The sequence below is a fragment of the Chaetodon trifascialis genome, chromosome 8 (genome assembly GCF_039877785.1).
Source record: "Chaetodon trifascialis isolate fChaTrf1 chromosome 8, fChaTrf1.hap1, whole genome shotgun sequence".
In the NCBI taxonomy this organism is placed as follows: domain Eukaryota; kingdom Metazoa; phylum Chordata; class Actinopteri; order Chaetodontiformes; family Chaetodontidae; genus Chaetodon; species Chaetodon trifascialis.
Window position 1 is genome coordinate 11,605,462 of NC_092063.1, and position 25,201 is coordinate 11,630,662.

General features: G+C 40.2%; 1 protein-coding gene across 1 annotated transcript; it reads right to left on the reverse strand.

The window, feature by feature from the left end:
• Positions 1-3,412: 3,412 nt before the first annotated feature.
• Positions 3,413-22,010, reverse strand: LOC139335373 (deoxynucleoside triphosphate triphosphohydrolase SAMHD1-like). Its single transcript, XM_070968939.1, has 16 exons — positions 21,937-22,010; positions 21,539-21,654; positions 19,997-20,085; positions 19,577-19,723; positions 19,371-19,471; positions 19,042-19,153; positions 18,853-18,944; positions 18,288-18,403; positions 16,890-17,020; positions 16,376-16,453; positions 16,184-16,288; positions 15,926-16,048; positions 4,035-4,127; positions 3,768-3,919; positions 3,560-3,674; positions 3,413-3,421 (listed from the first exon to the last, which is right to left on the reverse strand). The coding sequence occupies exons 2-16, from the start codon at positions 21,618-21,620 to the stop codon at positions 3,413-3,415; spliced, it is 1,545 nt and encodes a 514-aa protein (XP_070825040.1). The 5' UTR covers positions 21,621-21,654; positions 21,937-22,010.
• Positions 22,011-25,201: the final 3,191 nt, after the last annotated feature.

A 25,201-nucleotide genomic window follows, 5' to 3' on the forward strand; every position in this document is an offset into this window, starting at 1 on the left:
TGTCTGACATTATTATGGAAAGAATCCATACAGAGATACTTCTTTGTTGATGAGTAAGATCTGTTTTGCTTATGCAGAAACAGCTGTTGTAGCGCTGTCGCCAAAGCCCACCAGACTCCATTCAAAAAAACAGTAATTTTAGCATTTTTAAAAAAACTTCTTCAAATGCATCAAAAACAAAATAAAACTCGACAAAAACCTTCTTGGATCACCTTTTTAATGTTTCGGCAACAATTACTAACTCTGGATTGGTTGAAATAAACTTTCAATTCGCCGAATGGGGAGAGGAGCGAGAGAGCTGGTGACGTCAGAGAAGCAGCGGAGGAAACAGCACATTGAGTCGGAATGTTTAATATTTTTACACTACTACATAGACATAAACATGTCAGATTCTTGGTAAAAATAAATAAATAAATTAAATAAATAAATAAATAAATAAATAATAGTAACGTACAGCACAATGGAAACTCTGATTGTGTGGCTCCTGTCCATCATGAAGTTCTTTCAGCAGGCACCAAAAAAATGCTGCTTTTTCCCACAATCCAGTATTCATTTACATATTCGAATGTATGGATTTTTCAACAATTTGAATATAAACTAGAATTTAGGATATTAATTGACAGTCCTACTCCTGATTTTGATGATCCCCTAGTTTTTTGTCTGGCGCCATAAAATGATTTGTAATAACTTTTATTAGCCCTTTTTATTTAGTGCTATCATCTGGTCAACTATCTGCTCACTATCCTCTCCAGGGTGCGGTTATCCCTATTGCTTGTACACTTTTTTCTACCACATCTTTTCCTTCCCTTTGCCTTTCTACTAATGTGCTTGGACACAGAGCTCTGTGAACATCCAGCCTCTTTAGCAATGACCTTTTGGGACTTGTCCTCCTTGTGCAAGGTGTCAATGATCGTCTTTTGGACAACTGTCAGGTCAGCAGTCTTCCCCATGATTGTGTAGCTTACAGAACTAGACTGAGAGACCATTTAAAGGCCTTTGCAGGTGTTTTGAGTTAATTAGCTGATTAGAGTGTGGCACCAGATATCTTCAATATTGACCTTTCCACAATATTCTAATTTTCTGAGATACTCAATTGGGGGTTTTCATTAGTTGTCAGGTATAATCATCAATATTAAAAGAAGTCAATACTTGAAATATGTCGGTCTGTGTGAAATGAATGTATACATTATACAAGTTTCACTTTTTGAATGGAATTACTGAAAAAAATCAACTTTCATGATATTCTAATTTTATGACCAGCACCTGTAGTGCCATCATTTGGTCAAAAACTTGGTGCATGTACACATATCTCAGAAAAATAACCCCATCAGCTTTGATTTATGTTAAGTGCTAAGTAGCAAGTGTTGGCACACTAACATGTTGACCATTATGCATACTATTAACATCACACTTGCTAAACATTAGCACATTAGCATTGCCACTGTGAACATGTTAACATGCAAACGTTAGTATTTAGCTAGTGCTACTGTGCCCAAGTACAGCCTCAAAAATTTGTTAGAAGGGCTGTACACTCATGTTAGAATATAAACTGTATAATGTGTAATATACTTCAGTTATCAACAACAATGCAGCTACCAATGTTTTACGGCCTTTTCGAGTCTCAGCCTCATTAAATTATTGCTGTTATTTATTTTTATTGTTAGATAGCTCTTTTCAGGATGCCAGGTTGTTTCGAGGCTGAAATCTTACGTTTGATGAATTAATTTATTAATTCATCAAAACCAAACCACCACCTGGTTGTCACTGCAGCGCCATTTTGCCAGCCTCCTCATTTCTAGTCACACCAGTTTGTGTTGTTATTGACTCGAGTACCGCACACATCAATACAGTATGTTCCAGCGGAGTGCTTACCTGTGTGGGGAAGTCGGATGAGGCGTGGAGATATGAAAAGAGGAATGGTAACTGTAGATTTATGGGTGGCTGTGCACTGTTCTCAAATATTTTCTATACTTTTAGTCAGGTTTTCCTGTTATTCGCCTGAATTCAAAGGAATTAAAGCTGAAGAAGTTACAAAATAGAAGAACTGGGTGGCGATGTCATTTGATAGATATGAAATTCTTAAGTACTTCAGTATTTTGAGGTTATGCGTCTTTACAGGGGCTTTATTAGCACTTAAAAATCTCCTTAATCTCACAGGTTCATCTCATTTTTTGGCTGCAGACCAAGCGCTGATGCCTCATTACGGTAAAGCTTTAAGGGAGAGGCGATTTCCTCAGGATACAGTTGCTTATCTTCTCCTGAGTGTTTGGAGTTTAGACATGCTGCATGCTTTTCACAGGCTGTGTGGATGCACAGGATTTCATGGAGCCATTTTACAGCCCCTTGTTTTCTGTTCGCAGTCTGTGAACATAAGAGGGTGTTGGCTAGGTACACACTACAGAGACAAGGTGATTAAAAATGTCTATACTCTATTTTTAGGATGTGTGCATGTACGGTAAAATATCAGCAATTTCTAATCAGTCAAATCTAATTGTTCCGCTCACAGTTCAGAGGCTAGTGGCATGGCATTCTTTCGTCTTTACCACCCAGGCCATATGATGTGAATTAGCCATTAAGCAAATGTTAGCAATGCTAGTATGCCAAACGAAGATGGAGAACATGGTAAACATTACACATGCTGAACATCAGGATGTTAACATTGTCATAGTAAGCATGTTATCATGCTAATGTTAGCATTTAGCTCAAAGCCTAAAATAGCACCTCACAGAGCTGCGAGCACGCCTGTGGACTCTCAGTTGTGTTTCTGTTTCTGTTGGCCCTGTAGATACTGCTTGCTTGTCCGGCTCTTTTTACTTTTTTTTACTTCTACTGTTTGTTTTACTTCCCTTCAGCGACTGATATCAGCAGCAACAAACAAACCGGGACACATTTAGACAGTTTATGTTTCAAAGTTTCATTTGGTTCTTATCAGGAAGTGATAATCTGTGTGCTTACCTGTGTGCAAATGCACAAATGTCATCTTAACATTTGCCCGCCATGCTTCCCATGAAATTATTTTCTCCACATTTATCCCATCCTCGGTCTGTTGATCCTCTGCGGCAGACCTGGAGCGGTGGGCTGCCAGCCGACACCGACGCCGGCGCCCGGTAAGGTTGCCACCTTTCAGAAATGAAAATAAGGGACGTCCACCACAGCTCCTCGGGACCATGACCACCACGTTTTATTTTGTGCCACTGTTTGTGGTAAAGGGGTGATCAAGAAAGCAATTAGTCATACTTAAAGCTTGAAATGCTTCATTACCAGTGAACACATTCTTTATTGTGCAACATTGTTGCATAAAGTGCTGTTAATTAGGCTACATAAAGCCGCAATTACATGCATTCCTATTTAACTTACAATGAGGAAAATATATAACAAAGTGCCATATGCACACAATTTAGTTATTGCACAATCAATTAGCCTAGTTAATGAGATAGATCAGATGTCATCCAAACAGTTAAACCACACTAATAAAAGAATTTATGTAATGATCACTGAACACTGTATTCCTCAAAAATATAAACATTTTGACATAGATTACACAGAAAGCTCTACAAACATTTTTAGTCTGGGAAACGATCTGAGCAGCAGCAAAGGGCAGTTTTCCCTGGTTAAACTCCAACAGACGCTTGAAGTTGAGGAAGATTCCCTGAGCTGTTTCAGGCCTCAGATAGCTGCAAATTTAGATTAAACCACTCAGTCCACGCTGATACTCATTATGAAAACATCAAGTGAAAGATTCTCCACGGCGTTAGGCTTCATGTTACCCTGGCATATTCCGCCCGGGTCCGATGGACGTCTGAAACATCAGGCTGAAGGAGATGGGAGGTGTGAGGTCATTTCCTGTGGCGGGCAACTTGACCTTGTATTTCCCGAAGAGATCAGTCAGCTCCTGCTGCTGCTGGGTGTAGTTGTCCAACTGAAGGTTGTATCAGAGGGAAAATGAAAGCAGTGAATTATTTAAAACTCCAAAACAGCTTTTGCTCATCGTGACTCAAAAAGAAGCATTTTAATCTTATTTTGCTCACACCGACCTGAGTGATGACTTCCTCCATCTCAGCCTTCTTCTCTGCTGCGCACTTCTTATCCGACATCAGCTTCTGGAGATGGGCTGCAGAAACAAACAGCTGTGATAGTACGTGACACACTGAAGAGTCAAATACAAGAGTGTGTGTGTGCGTATTGGACATTTGTGAAAATACGGAACAAATCGCGTCCCAACATTTAATTGTCAATTAAAGGACGATTCCGTATTTTACGGGACGGGTGGCAACCCTACATATAATTGACCTTGAACAGCCAATTATGTGGAGAGATTGCTGCCCCATACAAAATAAAACAAATATAGAACAGAAACATGTCAGCTAAGACGCGACATTAATGATCCGTTAATGTCAGGAAGCACCCAACAAGCCATAGCTTCGATGAGCCATAGACGAACGCAGTTCGATTCGCCTGATCTAATAAGCAATTGATGAAGCACTGAAAAAACACTTTAAAAACCTTCTCATGGTCAATTCTTTAAGCCGAATTACTCAGCAGAGCATACTGATTACTTTCCCAGATCAAAATGCGTGGACCGACGCAGATTTTGGAGAAAAAGCGAGATAACTTTAAATTTGTGGATTTTTGACTGGGGTTCGGCGAGCCCCGCAGCGTCCCGTTAGAGTCCTCACTTCGGGACGAAAGCGACTGCCACACTGTCAAAAACAGTTATATTTCTCCGTAGATTTTACAAAAACATCATAAACTATCACTGAGTTTTAAGCATGTTATTCAAATGTGTACTTTTTCCATAATGAATCTTACCTGGCCACAGTTTCATGCAAACGATGTCCTCGTGCGCTTGAGGTGAACGGCAGAGTCCCGTGATCTTGCTGGGCAGGTGGAGGTCTGCTATCCTGCACGTTCACATACAACCACATTGACTGTCCGTGTACATGTGTGAAAGAAGATTCATCGACCGGTATCGAGGAACACTTTTAGGTCAAATTTCAGGTTTCTGCGTGAGCTCAGAGCGGGACACAGTGGAACTACACTGTTAAAAGGGATTTGGGCTTTTAGTCAGAAGGACTATTGCTGTCAAGCTGAGAGAACTCTGCCCATTACAACAAAGTAAGAAGAGTTCAAACAACTTCAACTTGAAAAAAGCGCGGAAACTCATTAAAACCCCATGACAATCCATTCAGTTAACTTCAGAAAATACGTCAAGGTGGGCATTTCAGCAGTGTACTCTTATAGGAGTGAAACAGTGCGAGACTTGTCTTTATTATTACGGAAAAATGTGTCAACTGTGGGAATATTATACCTGGATCAACCCGCTAATATACGTGACGTTGCGACTTGTACAAGAGGCTTTGCTCGCACTCAAACAACCTGGCACAGGATTGACAAGGCAGCGAAATAACAGAGCAACTTATGTTCCACCAGGAAGAGGAGTGGAAAAACACTGACCACTGCTGTAGTGTATGGATATTTTTTATGTAGAGTTAGATGCTGTATAAACACGTAGTGATAGGTGATTGTTTTCAGGTGTGCCGTTACACTCTGTATCCATGGCAACGCGTAGCAGTGGGGGTGAACGGCCACGCAGCCCATCGGCTGTGTGTGGGTTTTTTTGGCCAGTGGGAAAGGAGCCCTATGCCGCTTGAAAGCAGGTCGACCGAGTTTAAATTAAAAAAAAAAAACAAAAAAAAAAAACACGTGTCAGCCCGGTAACTATGAGCCGCTTCCCCAATGAAATAAGCGGGGTCGATGCGGGTTTTTTAATGCTAGTCGACCCGCTAGAGATCGGCATGTAGCTCCTTTCCTATTGACCAAAAAAACCCGGGTCTGATCTCCAGCTGGAAGCTGCCACCATAGACATAATATACGTAGACGCCTCACTGACTGACGACCAGCAGGTTTTACTGGAAAATGATGTTCAAACATAACTTCAGCCCTCATAATGTCCCACTGTGGAACAACAGAGCAATACCGAGCAGGAGGAGGTCTATGTTCATGGAAGACTGGATGGTAAAACAAATTTGGTCAATTACACATCTAATGGATGGGACTGGAGAAATACTTGTATTGGATGATTTTAATGCAAAATATAACATTAATTGCTCCATTGAGATCTACAAGAAAGTCACACAAAATATCCCAAAAGTCCTCCTTCATTCAATAAAGAACATGTTAAACATACCAACTCCCAATCTACACAAAATTAAAATAGAGGATATGGACCTTGTTAATGACAAATGTAATAATACATTTTTAAGGCAGTACTTAGTTAATACTTTCTATCCAAGTATAGCCAAAAGCACACTTACTCTCAAAGATTATGATAAATCAAAAATATCAGCTATTTGTACAAAATATCTAAAATTCCCCCAAATGTAAAGAAATACATTTTAAGACCATCAACAACATTTATCCCTCGAATGAATTCATTAACAAAAGATTTAAATTAGTTGTAGATAACTGTTATATTTGCAAAATGAATGTAGAAACAATAGAGCACCTGTTTTTTGGATGTGAGCTCATTCAAGATATATGGAAGTCTCTCCATGATTTAATATCGTCCAGCTCCATCAACATAGATTTCTGGTCTTTTCAAAACATTCAAGTTGGTGTAATTCTTAAGAATTAAAAAAATGAATTTTTAGTGAATAATTTGATCATTCTTACAAAATACTATATTCACAAGTGTCGCTACGCTAAATCCCCCCCTTCATGGACTGCTCTTAAAAATGAAATCTCCTTATTTCAACAGTGTCTAAAACACATCAATACTCCCCTTGCAGTCAAATTGTATACTCTGATACTCTGATTACAACTGTCAATTTATCCTGAACCCCTTGTACTTGTCAATATGATTTTCCTTCCTTATTCATCATTTATTTAAGTACTCATTTTTCATTCATTCATTTATTTATTTTTCCCTCATTCATTTTTTATTTATTTATTTATTTCCTTTCCCTCTATGCAATCTCAATTTTATAGGAGGTGTGATTGTTCTCTCAATTTGGTGTACTTATGTATACATCTGAGTTTGTCATTGCTCTTGTTAAATAAAGTTAAAAAAAACAAAAAAAAAACAAAACCTCATTGACTGAACACACGCAGGCCGCGAGGCACAGACACACGACCGGGGTCCTGGACAATGGGATCAGAGGTTTTGCGACACCGGCGGCTCGTTTATCTCCGGCTGGGAGAGCGCCGTCGGGAGGTAACATTAACCGGCTATTTTAACCCATATTAATGTTCATACATTACCCGTTAATAAACGATACCGTTTAGTGACAAACGCTTGCCATATAAACTATGGACTGACATATATGTCATTTAACCATGAGACTTGATACTTCTGTATGCTGTAATTTTAATGCTATGTTTTCAAGATCTGAAAAGTCCTTGAATTGAATAGTTAAATGTGTACGAACCCTGTAAATAACCCTGACTTAATTCAATAGCCTATTAAAATGTTGTGTTATTAAAGATCAGAACCATATTGAGGAGCCAAAGTGTAATAAATGGAGAAATGAAGCATTATTGGTCTAAGCTTTAACATTCACTAGAGTTGTTGTATCAACTAAAATTCAGTTGCTCTTGTTTAATCCTCCTGTTCTTACCCTCCTTTCTCCATCCAGGCAAGGGTGATGTACTGCTGCATAAACATCAGTGTTCCTGTTCTGCTATTATTTTTCAACGATCATGACACCAGACGAGATTTTAGGCTGAGCAGAGAGTCCCTGGCGGTGCTGCTGGAGCTTCTCCACCAGGAAAGGCGACACGGATGGGGTGCCACAATAGAGACCTTGGTCTGTCTCTTCTGGCTGGCGAGTGGGACATCCTCCAGTTGTGGTGGCAAGTGTTGCAGGTCCCAGGTGATGGGGCCAGCAGGCAGATTACTGTATATAACAGACGAAATGAGGAGCAGAAGTTGCTGTTTTCACCATGGCAGCTCTCGTATGAATTTATTCAAACTGAACACAATATTTCCATCTTTCTATTATGCTTTCAAATACTCAAAATACGTTTCACCAAAGTGCTTCAAGTACACATATAGCATACAGTATTAAACCATGTTTAACCAGGAATACAAACCCTTTTCCATTACTGACATTACTCTGTCATTCACTTCACATTGTCCACAACATCTCAACCAATGAGGCACCCATTTAACTTCCTGAGAGCTAATACACACAGTAGTAAACGACAGTTCAACTCAACACAGTACATTCTGAAACACCGGAAATGCAATATACAAAACAATTTAAACACACAGAAGAGAAGAATAACCTGTGCGCGGGATATCTCATACAACGGGAGTACACATTTAGCACTACGCTGGGCAGCAGCCATTAGCCCACCGATGCTAGCGCAGATAAACAACTGAGACTGTTTCCACAATCTACACACGCTAAGGCTACGAACCTTATTTTACGACTAACGTTGGACCAACCTGTATATAACAGACGAAACGAGGAGCAGAAGTTGCTGTTTTCACCATGGCAGCTCTCGTATGAATGAGGAGCTTCCGCTTCACCGAGAAAGAGACGCTCCCGGCCACTCAACGTTCTACTACCGCCACCTAGTGGCCCCTTTGTGTCATAACACGACATTAACTTGTACTTTTGATACTCCCCTTAAACAGCATTATATTACCCCCCCCCCCCCCCCCCCCCCAAAAAAAAAAAAGACACAGAGCTTTTCGAGAAGCTGCTGGAGCAATCGATGGCTGCCATGTGAGGATCAAGCCTCCAAGCGGTCCATGGTCACTGTTATCGGAACAGGAAACTGTTTGCTTCAATAATCTTGCAGCACCACCAGGGACTCCTGCTCAGCCTCAACTGTAAACATGTTCTCTGTAAATCTGCAAGTCTCTGTAAATAGTCATTTCTGCTGAACTTTTGTAAATAGTTGTACATTTTAAGAATGCCCACTTGTAAATAGAAATATTCATATTGTATCTTTGTAATATCTGTAAATCCATCCATCCATTTTCTATGCCGCTTATCCCTTTCGGGGTCACTGGGGGACCAGAGCCTATCTCGGCTGTCAACGGGCAAGAGGCGGGGTACACCCTGGGCCGGTCGCCAGCCGATCGCAGGGCACATACACACACCATTCACACTCACACTCACACCTAGGGGCAATTTTAGAGTCACCAATTAACCTAATGAGCATGTTTTTGGTCTGTGGGAAGAAGCCGGAGTGCCCGGAGAGAACCCACGCATGCACGGGAAGAACATGCAAACTTCATACAGAAAGGCCCGACCCGGGAATCAAACCTGCGACCTTCTTGCTGTGAGGCACGCGCACTACCTGCCACCACCACCCACCGTGCAGCCCTATATCTCTAAATATCACGGAAAAAATAAAATAATTGTGTTGTCACTGAAAAGTAGTTCAAAAGTTTACTTATACTGTAAATAAGAAATGGAATAGATAATGTAACGAGGTTATAAGATTTTAATTTAGAACACAATATTTTTAATTAACAATTTAAATCTAACACAGAACGTAATCAAACAGGAAAAAAAAATTAAAAAAAACAAAACATCAGCACCTGTCAATCATTTTTTGTCAATCCCATTTTCTGCAGGATTGTTCTAAACATGAGTGAAGCATGACAAAAGGTAAACACACAAAATATTAAACATTACGACTCAATGTGCTGTTTCCCCCGCCGCTTCTCTGACGTCACCAGCTCTCTCGCTCCTCTCAACCATTCCGTGAATTGAAAGTTTATTTCAAGCAATCCAGAGTTAGTAATTGTTGCCGAAACATTAAAAAGGTGATCCAAGAAGGTTTTTGTCGAGTTTTATTTTGTTTTTGATGCATTTGAAGAAGTTTTTTAAAAAAATGCTAAAATTGCTGTTTTTTTGGATGGAGTCTGGTGGCTTTGGCGACAGCGCTACAACAGCTGTTTCTGCATAAGCAAAACAGATCTTACTCATCAACAAAAAAGTATCTCTGTATGGATTCTTTCCATAATAATGTCAGACACTTATTTGTAGGGTAGCACGGTTGCACAAGTGGTCACACTTGTCGCGTCACAGTTAGAAGGTCCCCGGAATCCCGCTGTGGGCGCTGGTGGCGTGTCCTCCACCACGCCTTCGGTGCCTGCTGCTCGAGGAAAAAAGGGGGCCTTTCTGTGTGGAGTTTGCACGAACCTAAGGTTTCCTCCTTAAATAACTCCCACTAAAAACATGCAAGAAGATCACCAAAGGAAGGAGAATCGAAGCACCGAAGGAGAACTGGTTCCCGGGCGCCGGCGTCGGCTGGCAGCTGGCAGCCTACCGCTCCTGGTCTGCCGCGGAGGATCGACAGACCGAGGATGGGATAAATGCGGAGAAAATAATTTCACGGGAAGCATGCACTGTAAAAAAAAAAAAAAAAAAAATTAGGTGACCCGACTTAACTATGTCAAGTCATCTTGTTGCTTTGACTGAGTTAATTTGAGTCAACTTGTAGTGTCAAGTTTTATACACTTCAAAACATGAGTTCATGCAACATAGTCTGTTGACTCAACTTCCTGTATCAAGTAAGTTGACCTTCAAAATCATTTGAGATAACTTTAAGAGATGTTGGTTGAATTTATTTTATCAAGTTCCTACAACTGTGGATCAAGTTGGCTCAACATGGAATACATAATTGATACAACTTGCGATTTGTTGACTCAACTTTCTGTATCAAGTAATGTGGACTGGAAAACATTACTTAAGAGAACTAAAAAAGATGTTGGTTGAACTTATTTTATCAAGTTAGGGCAACATTATTATTTTTTCTCATGCTTTATTGCCAAGTTACTTGAGTTTACAGAAATTGCTAGATTTCAAAATTTTAAGCAAAATAATATCTACAAAGAAGCTCCATGAGAATTAGACAAACTAAATATTAACACAAGAAAAAATAGCTGAACAGACAATTCAATAAGGACCTTTATTTAACCCCCAACAAGTCCAACTTCAAGCAGCCTTGCTTCAAAATAAGTGTCAATGGATGTCAAGACATCAAAAAAGACCTTCCTTGGGACATATTAAAAAAATAGCCCTTAAACCCTCTAACACACTTTTGCTCACAAACTGAAATTACACTGTCCCACACATAAATTATAATAATAATATAATACATAAAAAGAAGAGCACCCATCCTTTCTGAGTGAATGTTCAGAGTTGCTGCAGTAAATTGCAAAGATTCATAAAAACAAACAAAAAAATGTATCTGAGAAACTTGCTCAAAATGTTGAAAATGAAAACATTCAAACATTACTCAAATGTCCACTCTCTTGACAATTTCTCCATAACATCACATGGATTAGTGTTCCTCCAAACAGAGCAATAGAAATAAGTAAGAAAATGAAAACAAGGTGGACATATAATGGGCAATTAGTGTGCGTTGGTTCAGCGAGGAGAAACACTTGCAGGACCACCTCATTGAGGGGCAGTTGCCCCAAACAGCACAGCCTACACTGAAGTGAAGTAACCCTGTACAGAAAAAAGAAAGAAAGAAAGAAAGAAAGAAAGAAAGAAAGAAAGAAAGAAAGAAAGAAAGATATACAACCATTATCAGCACAAAACACACTAAGTTCAGTTTCCTTATTGTGTATGTGTATTTTTAGATGTGCAAAATACTGTGCATCGCCACAAATCTCTGAAAAATTGCACAGTTCACAATTTAAAGCTTCCAGAGTTTAATGTATCCTAACATGAAATAAACACGACTTTATTATAAAGTGGACACACTTGCCCATGTCACTCATCTGAATGGTAAGTGATTACATTGTAAAAACAGAAGCCACATCGCACAGCACTGACAAGACAGCGAGAAAATAAGAGCTTCTCATGAGTGATGTGTGTACCGTTACATTTTGTATCCATGGCAACGCACAGCGGTGGCAGCCATAGACATAATATACGTAGACGCCTCATTAGATCGAAGGTCAACGGTCGCCATATTGTGCACGGAGCGAATAGGAAGCGTCAGTCAATGAGGCGTCTACGTATATTATGTCTATGGTGGCAGCTGCCAGATGGAGATCAGACCCGGGTTTTTTTTGGTCAATAGGAAAGGAGCTACATGCCGATCTCTAGCGGGTCGACTAGCATTAAAAAACCCGCATCGACCCGCTTATTTCATTGGGGAAGCGGCTCATAGTTACCGGGCTGACACGTTTTTTTTTTCAAATTTAAACTCGGTCGACCCGCTTTCACACGGCATAGGGCTCCTTTCCCACTGGCCAAAAAACCCACACGCAGCCGATGGGCTGCGTGGCCGTTCACCCCCCCTGAAAACAATCACCTATAACTACGTGTTTATACAGCATCTAACTCTACATAAAAAATATCCATACACTACGGCAGTGGTCAGTGTTTTTCCACTCCTCTTCCTCATAGAACATAAGTTGCTCTGTTGTTTCGCTGCCTTGTCAATCCTGTGCCAGGTTCTTTGAGTGCGAGCAAAGCCTCTTGTACAAGTCGCAACGTCACGTATATTAGCGGGTTGATCCAGGTATAATATTCCCACAGTTGACACATTTTTCCGTTATAATAAAGACAAGTCTCGCACTGTTTCACTCCTATAAGAGGACATTGTCGGTGCCGAATACTTGTTACAGTCGAATATGAGGCTCAACCCTACATTAACTTGCTGTTTCACTCTGGCGGCGCTAGCTAGCTAGCGCTACATGCTAAAGTATTTCCGAAAAAGAATGAACATGAAATATTCATCGCAGGTTTAATATCTTGACGGATCATTTGAGATGGAGAGACATTAGACGACCAATGCACATTACCAACAGATGAACTAACTAAGCTCAAATAATTTTAAATGTACTTACTGGACGGCTGGCTCCGAGGTAAAAAGATGGCGGTCGGCTCGGATTTAAAGTTCAACACTGCGCGTGACGTCACATTGCGGGCGCATGCGTGTTGGTTGAAATGCCCACCTTTTTCTGAATTTAACTGAATGGATTATCATGGGTTTTTAATGAGTTTCCGCGCTTTTTTCAAGTTGAAGTTGTTTGAACTCTTCTTACTTTGTTGTAATGGGCAGAGTTCTCTCAGCTTGACAGCAATAGTCCTTCTGACTAAAAGCCCAAATCCCTTTTAACAGTGTAGTTCCATTGTGTCCCGCTCTGAGCTCACACAGAAACCTGAAATTTGACCTAAAAGTGTTCCTCGATACCGGTCGGTGAATCTTCTTTCACACATGTACACGGACAGTCAATGTGGTTGTATGTGAACGTGCAGGATAGCAGACCTCCACCTGCCCAGCAAGATCACGGGACTCTGCCGTTCACCTCAGGCGCACGAGGACATCGTTTGCATGAAACTGTGGCCAGGTAAGATTCATTATGGAAAAAGTACACATTTGAATAACATGCCTAAAACTCAGTGATAGTTTATGATGTTTTTGTAAAATCTACGGAGAAATATAACTGTTTTTGACAGTGTGGCAGTCGCTTTCGTCCCGAAGTGAGGACTCTAACGGGACGCTGCGGGGCTCGCCGAACCCCAGTCAAAAATCCACAAATTTAAAGTTATCTCGCTTTTTCTCCAAAATCTGCGTCGGTCCGCGTGTTTTCGATCTGGGTAAGTAATCAGTATGCTCTGCTGAGTAATTCGGCTTAAAGAATTGACCATGAGAAGGTTTTTAAAGTGTTTTTTCAGTGCTTCATCAATTGCTTATTAGATCAGGCGAATCGAACTGCGTTCGTCTATGGCTCATCGAAGCTATGGCTTGTTGGGTGCTTCTTGACATTAACGGATCATTAATGTCGCGTCTTAGCTGACATATTTCTGTTCTATATTTGTTTTATTTTGTATGGGGCAGCAATCTCTCCACATAATTGGCTGTTCAAGGTCAATTATATGTAGGGTTGCCACCCGTCCCATAAAATACGGAATCGTCCTTTAATTGACAATTAAATGTTGCGTCCTGTATTGAACTAATACGGGACGCGATTTGTTCCGTATTTTCACAAATGTCCAATATACATGTTTGTCACACACACATGAACACTAAATCTAACAATAATAAACAAACTAAAACACAGGAAATACTAAGGCCAGCAAAATTGTCGTGAGGGGATCCACGCAGGACCCCGGTCGTGCGTCTGTGGCTGTGTCCCAATTCAGGGGCTGCATCCTTCGGAGGACCCTTCCTACGCGGCCCACGGAGAACGCGGAGGCTCCTCCGTAGGCCGCATCAACCATCGGTAAATGGGACCATACGTAGACGCCTCATTGACTGCCGCTTCCTATTGGAGCTGACGTTCAGCGCGGCCGCCATCTTGGATGGGTCTCCTATGCGTCCCCAGTGCATTAATTTCTATGGAGGTAAGTGTATGCCCAGCTACTATAATCATCACAACTCCTCTAATTTTTACCCGATTTTTCACACGGTTTGGTTTGTTACAAACGTCAGAGATGTAGTTATGATACAGATCCAATCATGTGACAAACCTGTTGCCAATTTTCTTTTAGTGTTTCAGTACTTTCCAATCTTTTGTTGCCCCTGTCCCAAATTTTCTTAAATGTGTTGCTGGCATCAAATTCTTAATGAGGATGTCATTTTCAAAAATTTTCTCAGTGTCAGCATTTGACATGTTGAAGAAGAGAAAAAGGGTTTTATTTCAAACAGAGCAGACACAATCTGTTATCAACCCATCTACATAGACATAAAGTTGAAAGGTTCCAATAATGTCTGGTAGGTTTCCCTTTATAACCCCATTACAGATTAACAATATAATGCATTTTCACACAGTGACACCTAAAGTTTGTCCTAACTACATTCATATGGATGGTTACATCGAAAAGGCCGATTTGAGCTAAAGAGCAAGAGTATCACAAATGATTAAATTCTTATTTCATATTGATAAATGAAACCCAAAGCTCTTCCCAAGACACAGATTTCCACATTAATTCACGTGATTAACATCAAAACAACACATCTCTAAGTACCTGAAATCCCTAAAGCACAAATTAAATGTTTTCTTTAAATGACAGACTCCATTACACATGTTGACAGTGCTTCACTGAATGCCCTGATCGTAAGGAAGACACAGAGAATACAAGAAGCACGACTGTGACTGACAGCTGAATAAAACCACACCCTGAAACATGCTGATCACATATTCAGTTTCACACACAGACATTTTCAGTAGCCCTGATTGATTATGCACAACAGAATTACACAGTGGCTTGATTTAGGTACCAACGTGGTTTTAAATGGTGGTTCGCTTTAAAATGAGAAACCTCCAGCTGCAGATGGAGAAAGAAGTCTAAAAATTACTTTAAAATGCTCAAACTAAAACAAACATATGTGTATGGTACTGAACAGGCCTCTAAAAAACCTGAGTACATGGCCTGAATACACAATGAGTACACATCCTCATTTATGCTCATTTATTACAAGATTTTTTTTTTTTTTTTTGGGGGGGGGGGGGGGGTGAAAAATGGTGGCAAGTACTACACTGTGCTCATTAACATGATAACCTTATCAAACATTTGAAGAATTTTTAATCAGAATGAACCAGTGAGTATCAGTGAGTGCTCACTTTCTTTCTTCACTTTTCATCTCAAGTTTCCTACGTGTTGATTCCAAAACCTTTGCCAATTTGTTTCTCCCCTTTCAGCCTGCAAATGAACACAGACAGCACAGACATGTGCATCAGTATAAACAAGAGCAGTGCAGAAAAAGAGATGCATTACTGACATTACTGTCGGCTTATAGACTGCACTGGTGACACTACTGTGGGTTTTAGGAAACTGACAGGCACTTTAATAGGCATTTGTAATATGTGTAACTTATATTTCATATGTTAGCTTATGTTCCCATCATATTACTTGGAACATCACAGTTATTTAATAAAACCTCCAACCTGAGGGCCCCAAACAGTGTTGTATATTTAACAGCCTGAATTTAAATGTACCTGAAGCTCTGCGCACCACATTTTGAAGCGCTCGACAACACACTCGAGACTGCTGTCATCAGCCTTCTTATAGTAAAACCTGATCAGGTGCACAGAGAAGCATACTGGGAGAAGTCTGGGCACCTGACAAGAATGACAGCAGCATAAATTTGAGAATAATGACATGACAGAAGTTGCCGTATAACAAAATACAAGGAACAAACAGCTCATGCAAAGAAGGACCAAGATGATTTTTTTTGTCATTGCTTGAGTTCTGACCTGGTCTTTGGAGAGCCTTGATGCCCAGTCAGGGGCTTCCTTTGTGTAGAAATACGTATTATTGATGAGGTCCCCCTCTTTCATCCTGTAGTCCATTTGACAGTCCTAAAAGACAGGTGAGAGACAGTCTGTTTTTATATTTGCAAGTAAATTATGCCACAACAGAGGAAAGTAATTAGACTAAAAACTCACACGAAGTTCAAAGTCTTCTGATGTCAGCCCCTGAGGAAGGTCTTGAGTCAATTCCCCTTTCCATGTACGAATCTCCTCCTGTGGGAGGGAGGAGAAAAGGTAAGAACAGGGAGGAACAAGAGATTTAAGTTTTATTCTATCCTGAAAAAATACAGTGAGGGTGCATCCACGATACACAGTTAATTTGAAAATGCATATTTGTCAGTTTTGGCTGTCTGTCCACATGAAAACACATTTTTCTCACCTCATAATGGAGCTTTTCCAAAACGTTTTGCAGAATGTATAACTGTATAACTGTTTTAGTCTCCATGGGGAAAATTGAACTTGAGCAAAATAATGACATAAGCCAGCACAGTTTTTGTCAGGGGGCTTTGTGTCAGAAGAGTTTTCTGTCACCTGTAAATTTCTCTGTGATCCCTCATTTTAAATGTCAGTGTAGCCGACACGCAGCACAGGTTCATTGTTCAAACACAAGTGTAATGCAATACAGACACACAAAGACAATAGTGCACACCTTTGAGGTTTCCTCAATCTGCATTTCAGCCAGACACTTGTACAGCTTTCGTTGGAGGATCCTGTTCAGAATCTCCCTGGCGTCCTTCAGCTCAGCAGAGGAAGAGTGGAGAATTTCCTCAAACACACGATCTGCAGAACAAGAGCAATGTGGCTCCATTTTAACCAAGCATAACAATGTTTTTGCAAGATTTGTTCAAATCTTCTGCATTTCCACTGAGGTTTTTTTTTTTTTTTTTGTTAAGCACAAATTTAATTTGTGCATAAAAAAAGATGGATGAACCTTGTAACTGAAGTGCTGGAGTGTGTGAGTAAATCTGGAATTATTGTTGAATAATAATCATGGATTTATATCACTTCATGTAAACAAATAAAAATAAATTAATGTATGAATGATAATAACACTGACAGCCAGTGGCGGTTCTACATGGAGGCCTAGGGAGGCTCGTGAACTAATGCGACGCAACGTTCTACACGGGTAAATTAGAGTGGCGCACCCAAACACTGTAGCCTGCCAGGTGTGGTGCTCGGTGAATGAGAGCTCAGCAACTACTCCTGGAGAGAGGAGCTATGATTTCTCCTGCTGCAAGAGTTGAAGGTCAGCAAAACGATTTCATCTCATAAGTGACTTGTTGTTCTTGCACATAACCGCGTAACTGTTGTTCCTCACTGAAAATGAAATCAAGTCTCGATATGTTCAGAAAATGAATCATATCTAAGCAAATTCATCGAAGCGATGCGAATATCCAAATGTCAGTATCCTTGCTAGGTCTACACAATGTTGTGATGATAACCATGTGACTTCATCCATCTTGGCTGCTACATTGCGGTAGCAAATACATTTGAGTTAAGTAATCAACAGTAGGCTGTCTGCCCGTGTTGAGCAGGGAGGGATGGTTAGGCAACAAAATGTAATGCATGTCCCTATGGTTTTTTTTTTTTCATTCTAATTAAAATTCAATTAGAATGAAAGCATTGTGCCAGCACTGTGCCAATTCAAATATTCAAGTGTGGAATATTCAAGTACTGTCCACAGTAGTGGAGCTTCCATACATAGGAAATGGCACATTGTTGTACCCTGGAGTTTTGTTCACATTGAATTAACACCCTGTATTTGTACCCTGTACTGTATTTTTCATTTTTTATTGCTCTACCTCCCTTGCACTCACTCTTGAACAAAATAAATGTTTATTTGATTTTAAAGTAAAAGAAAGTTTATAATCTTTAAATATCATTTGTTGCCATTTTTTTTAATGTGCCCCTCTGGTTAACCACTGGCCCCTCCTTGGGCCCACCTGTAAAATTTGTCTAGAACGTCTGACAGAAGTGTATCCTGCTCACTCGTCCCTGTGTCTTAATGCTCTTAAAACAGGAGCTACACACAGTGATATCTACAGACCTGTCAGCTTGGTGTAGGCCTCCATGTCGTCTATGGCTGTGGAGAGAGTGAACTTCTTCCCGCCTGAGCCTTCAATCTGGATGTGCTTGTCTGCTTTTAAAAAGGCATCTCTGATCCTGGAAAACCATACCCAAAACATCCCTTTTCAGAACATTTTGCTTTATTATTTGCTACAGCTTTTACTTAAAGTAAATATATTTGCTCAATGATTTCAATCATTCTAAATGCTAAATTATTGTCTTTTACTGGCTTCTGTTTTTAATTTTCCTTTAATTGTATTTTATTTTTATTTTGCTATTCTCTTCTAATCTCTCTCTCTCTCTCTCTCTCTCTCTCTCTCTCTCTCTCTCTTTCGTTCTTTGAAATGTATGATTTTAATGCATTTTTATGCTTCTGTAAAGCACTTTGAATTGCCTAGTGTATGAATTGTGCTATACAAATAAATTTTCCTTGCCTTGGAGCATACAAGAGAGTTTCCTTTGAGAGAGAGATGACATACGATACATCAGACAGCAGATGAAGCCAAATGTGGTAGAGTACCAGTATGGGACGAGTGGATACTCACATCAACTGAATACTAGTGGTCACTCTGTGTTGGCAAGCTCTTCTGTGGAGACAGTACCTCGCGTGGAGCATGTCATACAGATTGTCCACCACCTGTAAAGAGTATTATCTATAGTTCAGTCACAACTAACCAGATAAATGGATCACTATTCAAAATCTGATCAAAAAGCAAAAGTAACATTGGCAGCACCTTGTCTCTAAAGCAGATCTGCATCTGCCCGTCCACCTTACACACCCTGGTAAAGTTTATGAGGCGGCGATAGTCCCAGTTGTTGTTCTGGATGCCGAGGTAGTAGCAGTCCCTGAGAAGAGGCAAGAAATATGTGGTGATGAGTTTATAATAAACTAATCAGAGGAACAGAGGCACAGAGGAAAATGCAGCATATTGTTAAAAAAAATCAGGAGAATATTGGAATATTGGAATTGTTCTGGGGAAATAATGCATAGTAGTTCATCATTTGATGTCAAAAAATTGTTCAACTGTCAATTGTTCTACAGCAGCTGTTCAAGTAGTCCCACCTGGCAAGGTAGTCCCACTTGTCCACATCAACACCATTTCTTTTGTTGGACACGATGTCCATGAGGAAGGACTTGTCCTTTGACCAATTTTTATATGGCCACTATGGAGATGACAGACAACAGTGGCAAAAGACAATGGTTGCTGTGGCAATGATTATACTGACTGATTTCACACAATTCACATGAGCAGGACTGACTGGTTCAACCTGTCCTTGTGCTGCTTTAGGTCTGTCAATCATGGCCTTGATGAAGTCCAGGTCCTCAGATGGCTTCAGACCATGTTTCATCATCTCTGCCTCCAGATTGTTACATTTCACCATGTGGTCAAACATCTTCAGAGAAAGGCTCTCATGCTGCAGCAGAAACAGACTCAGAATCTTAGTTTGAGAATTCAGAGTGAAAATACAGTGACTCACTGCACAAGTAGAAAGAGCTTATCAGAATTTGTACTGATTTCTGATGGCCTTGCATGTACCTGATACAACTATTCTCCTTCAGCTTTGCTAATTGTTACGATTTGGGTCCACCTGATTTGCTTCCTGAATGCAGTTCCTTGCTGTGCTTCATTTTTGTGGTTGGTTATTATGTTATACGTCATGAACAATAGAAATAATTTTTTTCTTTACCTTCCACGTCTTCGGTTCTCTTACCTTTATTTCTTTACCTGCTTCGGTGAGAAACATTCTGTCAAACAGGTGGGAAAAGGGCCCATGTCCTGATATGGAGAAATAAACAATTAACCCAATGATCACATTTTTATAAAATAAACCATTCTGTTATCTGTAAACATTTCCTATTATTATTATAGTTTGCTGTTAATGTAACTTCAGCATTTCCTCCATGTTTCATTTGTTGGTTTGCTCAACTCAGGATGAGGTACATTTTGGGAAAGACTGGAAATGTGCGCCATTCTCATATTGTTAGGCAGTGCTTGGTTTCCTCCTTTCCCCTTGTATTTTCCCTGTGTTTCCTTGCCCCCATGTTGTCTTGTCTGTCTTCTCCTGTCTGCACCTGCTCGCCCAGCTCCTCCAGCCCTGCCTCCTCTCGCACCTGCAAGACATCACCTCACCTACGACCTAATCAACAGTTGTATTTAACCCCGGCTCAGTCCACCAGTATTCGTAGGATTGTCTGCTTGTCTCAGTGGTACACCTGTTTGTTCCTCTACCTGTTTTCTGCTCTCCTGTGTTTTGTGTCTGTCCTGACTTGGACTCTTTTATTTTTTCAGGAGCTTCCACCTGTCAGTAAACCCTCAGCCTGTGAGAGGAGTTTGTTTGTGACCTGCTAGAGCGTTTTTTGTTTTTTTTGTTTTTTTTTGCTCTGTCCCTCAGTTACTAGTTTTTGGACACTTTTTGTTAAATCATATTTTGTTCGCGACCAGCCTAGAGCGTTTTTTTGCTCTCGCAACCTGCCTGTTCTCCTGTGTTCTCTCTCAGTCCATCACTGTGAGTTGCCTCCTACGGGTCTGAGTGTGTTCCACACACTTAACACATATATTCAGATGATTTTTTTTTGTTTCTTGCCCCTCTCTCTCTGAAGGCTGATTTTTTTTTTTTTTTTTTTTAAGATTATTTTTTGGACTTTTTGCCTTCATTGTGACAGAAACAGCTGAAGACATAACAGGAAAGAGGGCAGAGAGAGAGGACAACACGCAGCAAATGAGCCACGGGAGCCCTGCCTTCAAATGAGGTCATTTGGAACAGCTATGAACACATTTGCCTCTGACATAGTCACACAACACATCATAAGAAGTAGTTCTTTCTGAGCATAGCCCTGGCATTCCACTTACCATTTTTTGTTTCACTGTTAAGCTGCTCTCTATGAAATTCAACACTTTCACACCTATTTCACATTAAAGGCCTCCCAGTAGTTCAATGGACATAATCACCCTCATATCAGACATTTAATCTGAAAGATCAGATGGAACTATTGACTTTTAATTGGCAGTAGTAGTTTTGTTAAGAACAGAAACCTACACTTTACATTCATGTGAATCATGCCATACCCTGCTTTTATTTTCTGTCTTCATTAGGGACCTGCCTTTAATTGTTGCCGGCCATAACCCTGTTTATTAGACTAACACTGGCTTATATTTGACAATTTGTGTATTGTTTCAGTTTAATTTTCACTCTTTCAATCACACCAAGCAATTACCACTTAAAACGTACCCAGGTCATGGCAAAGACCGGCAATCTGCGCACAGAGGATGTCTCTCTCCTTGATGTCAAGTTCCGGTTGATTTGTTCTCATAGCTTGTAGAAGCTGTCCTGCTAAGTACCCCACACTTCAACGCCACACACACACACACACACACACACACACACACACACACACACACACACACACACACACACACACACACACACACACACACAAATTGCACATTACTGCACATGAGAATCCTACAAAGCTTATTACACCTGTGACAAAGTATGCTATGTGTTCACTTTGGGCTTATTGCTTTTATTAGGTGCTAAGCAGCAAACTTGACAATGATTAATTTGGATTGTGATTACCTCAAGACGCAAAACTGTGCCTATCTGGAAACATACAAAAACACACATACCCAATGGAGTGTTCAAAGCGGTTGTGGGATGCTCCAGGGTAAACAAAGTACCCCCCTCCAAGCTGCTTGATGTATCGTAGTCTTTGGAACTGAGGCGTGTCAATGATTTTGATGAGCAGAGGGTGTAACGTCACGTGCCCGTGGATGGGATCATTGAACACCTGGTAGATGTAGACAATGAACAAAAACTCGGTCCAGTTATTAACAAAAAGGGTATCAATAAATCTCCTGTTCTCCTGAAGACTCTGCAAATGATCTCGAGAATAAGAATATGAAAATGCTCTTAGGCCAATGAGCACAAATAATGAGGTCAAAACTACAAAGAACAAAAACATGCAGATGGGATCATTAGGCAACAAAACAGACAAATATTGACACACCAAGTCTATTTATGACCCTAAAAAGTACCAGTAAAAAACACTCCCAGTTCTCCTGAATAATCAGTTTGTTCATACGGCAATCATCTTGATTTTTTCCAGCTTCACATGTCTCATCATTTGCTGTAGAATGACAGTGGACTCAACAATGGACAGTAAACATACACATTCATGGCTTTGTCATACAGGTTCATTTACTGATGTGGTATCTTACATGCTGCTTTGCTGTTTATTCTACAAGCTGATAATCTTTCCTCTATTTAGTCTGTCTAACTATATCTCTCCAGATCTGAAAATGTAGTGGCATGTGTGGTTAGGCACATGAAATATTACCTTCCATTGTTGCTTGTTGTCATTATTCCTATAGAAAATGAAAAAAATATTAAAGAGCATAGTGGGGAGGTGTGAAACCTCAAAGAAATCCAGTCAGGTTATTATTGCACCAAATTTCTACTGCCACCACTTCAGAAAAAAACTGCTTTTTACTCAATTCCTCCTACCGGGAATTGCTATATTTTTTACACACTGCAATCCGATGGAACAAGGAAAGACACTTACTCCATGCTCGTCCTCTTGTTTTTTCTCCACAGTCCTTTCCTTTAAGGCTTCCTGTGAGTCTGAACTGACTGACGTTTTTGATGCTGATCTGACAGGCAGTAGATATATAGGGATAGTCGCACAAATAATGTTATATCACATTGTTTATAGCGCTGATCAGGCCAGATCTGCTACATAAGAAAGCTGGCCAGCTTGAACAACACCTGCCTTTTATGTCATCACCACACCCATTAATGACGTGTCGGCCTTCAGAGTGAAAGTGAAACTTAAACTGTTTAATTAAAGAGCCACACAAAGCCACACCCTTCAGTTAGTGATGCTGACTTTTAGATGTAATTTACCCAAATCATCAAAGAGAGAGAGAGAGAGACGTGAGAAGAGAAGTGAACCTGTCGGCATCAGCCCAAGGATTGGTATATGATCTCACTGGCATATGCTTCTATTGGTTGCACGTACACGTCTGTATGGTGGTGGCGGCATTTACAGATCCTTGCAGTTTTATTTCAGACAGCATCAGAAAGCTCTGCTGTGTTAAAGCCTCAGAAATTTTTGGGAAAATGAAACTTGTGTGGACGCCACCACACTATTCGAAAACATGCTGGAAAACATGCCAAGGCGTTCATTAAACAGCTGGTAGAACAAAAGCCAAAAAAGCAGACACACACCCTGTCTATTTATGACACATCAGATTACCAGTAAAAACCACTTCCACCTGTCCGAAGTGATCACTGAACGAGTATTTCCTCATTGAATGTGTTAAAACAAAAGTGCTTTGCTGCAGTACTACTTGCTCAACACTCGTAGAAAGTGGGAGAAAATATGTAAAAAGGTAAAAATCTACAAAGAAAACCTAGCCATAACGATAATAACTATGCACAAATGTGAATGTGTAAATAAAATAATAAAGTATGAGAGGTTGTGACTGTGTCTGACCAATGTTTTTGATGCTGATCTGACGAACAGTAGATATGTAGGGACTGTCACACAAACACATTGTTGGCATGGCTGATCAGGGCAGACCTGCTGAACAACAAGGGTTTGAACAACACCTGATTAGAACCACAAGACCTTGTGGTTATGAGGATGCATCAATTTATAAAAAGCTGTTTGGCAACATTTGGTGCACACTGTGTTTTGAAAGCCCTAAAAGAATCCTAAAGGGCTGAATTAGGCTTTTTCCCTCACAAGTGATTAAATATGATCTCCTGAAAAACAGTTTCATTTTGATTCACAAATTTGTAAATGTGCAGAAACATTGAAAAACATTCATCTGATCTTACAACCACACAATTCGTCCCGCTTGCTGGATTGACCCTGGTCATGATGAACTCACTGGTCCATCAGAGCTTTATTTGAGACTTTATTTGTTGCAGTTGACATCCCATTTCTCAGTTAACACAAGATATAACGATAATAATAATGGTCTTTGTGCAGAAACTCCAGCCACAGTTAGACAGTTTACTGTATGCAGATTTTTGACAAAACATTTCAACAGTCACTTTAAGCATTTATTAATTCTACAGATTCTGAGACAGAATCTGAAACATTAATGTCAGGAAATAATTGATGCGTAATGTATAATGTTTAGACACTTCAGTGAAGACATACTCTTGCACCTATTGTACAATATATACACACACATAATTTTGGCCAACCGGAGATAATGCTGACGTTCAATGTTTGCACAGCATTTTGTGTCTCTGTGCTGCACTCTGATGATGGCAATAAAGTTGAATCTAATCCATCCATCCATCCATCCATCCATCCATCCATCCATCCATCCATCCATCCATCCATCCATCCATCCATCCATTGTCTATACCCAACTATCCCTTTTCAGGGTTTCAACTGTGGCTGTTAATCTCCACAACAAACACTACAGATGTCACTGCACCTCTGACACTCGAAGACTGATCACTGTGCAATGATGTACTTTAAAACAATGATTCTCAACTGGTGGGTCGCGGTCCCATTTTCAGTGGGTTGCGGGCCTTTGACAGGTGAAAAAATAAATAAATTAAAAAAAAAATAAAATCCTGTGCTTTTATTTTTGAAGGGGATTTTTTATGCAGCGGAGTGCCGTCAGTTCCTGTCGTGGCTTGTCATGAAGCATCAGAAAGTTCTGCTGTGTTAAAGCCTCAGAAATTTTGGGGAAAATGAAACTTGTGTGGACGCCACCACACTATTCGAAAACATGCTGGAAAACATGCCAAGGCGTTCATTAAACAGCTGGTAGAACAAAAGCCAAAAAAGCAGACACACACATTGTTTATAGCGCTGATCAGGCCAGACCTGCTACATAAGAAAGCTGGCCAGCTTGAACAACACCT

Excerpts from the sequence above, each read along its gene's own strand:
- LOC139335373 (XM_070968939.1), bottom strand. The coding sequence starts at position 21,620 with ATGAGAACAAATCAACCGGAACTTGACATCAAGGAGAGAGACATCCTC. Across the intron at positions 19,472-19,576 it reads CTAAAGCAGCACAAGGACAG|TGGCCATATAAAAATTGGTC; the intron begins GTTGAACCAGTC and ends TCATCTCCATAG. Across the intron at positions 17,021-18,287 it reads GGCCTACACCAAGCTGACAG|ATCGTGTGTTTGAGGAAATT; the intron begins GTCTGTAGATAT and ends CTTGTTCTGCAG.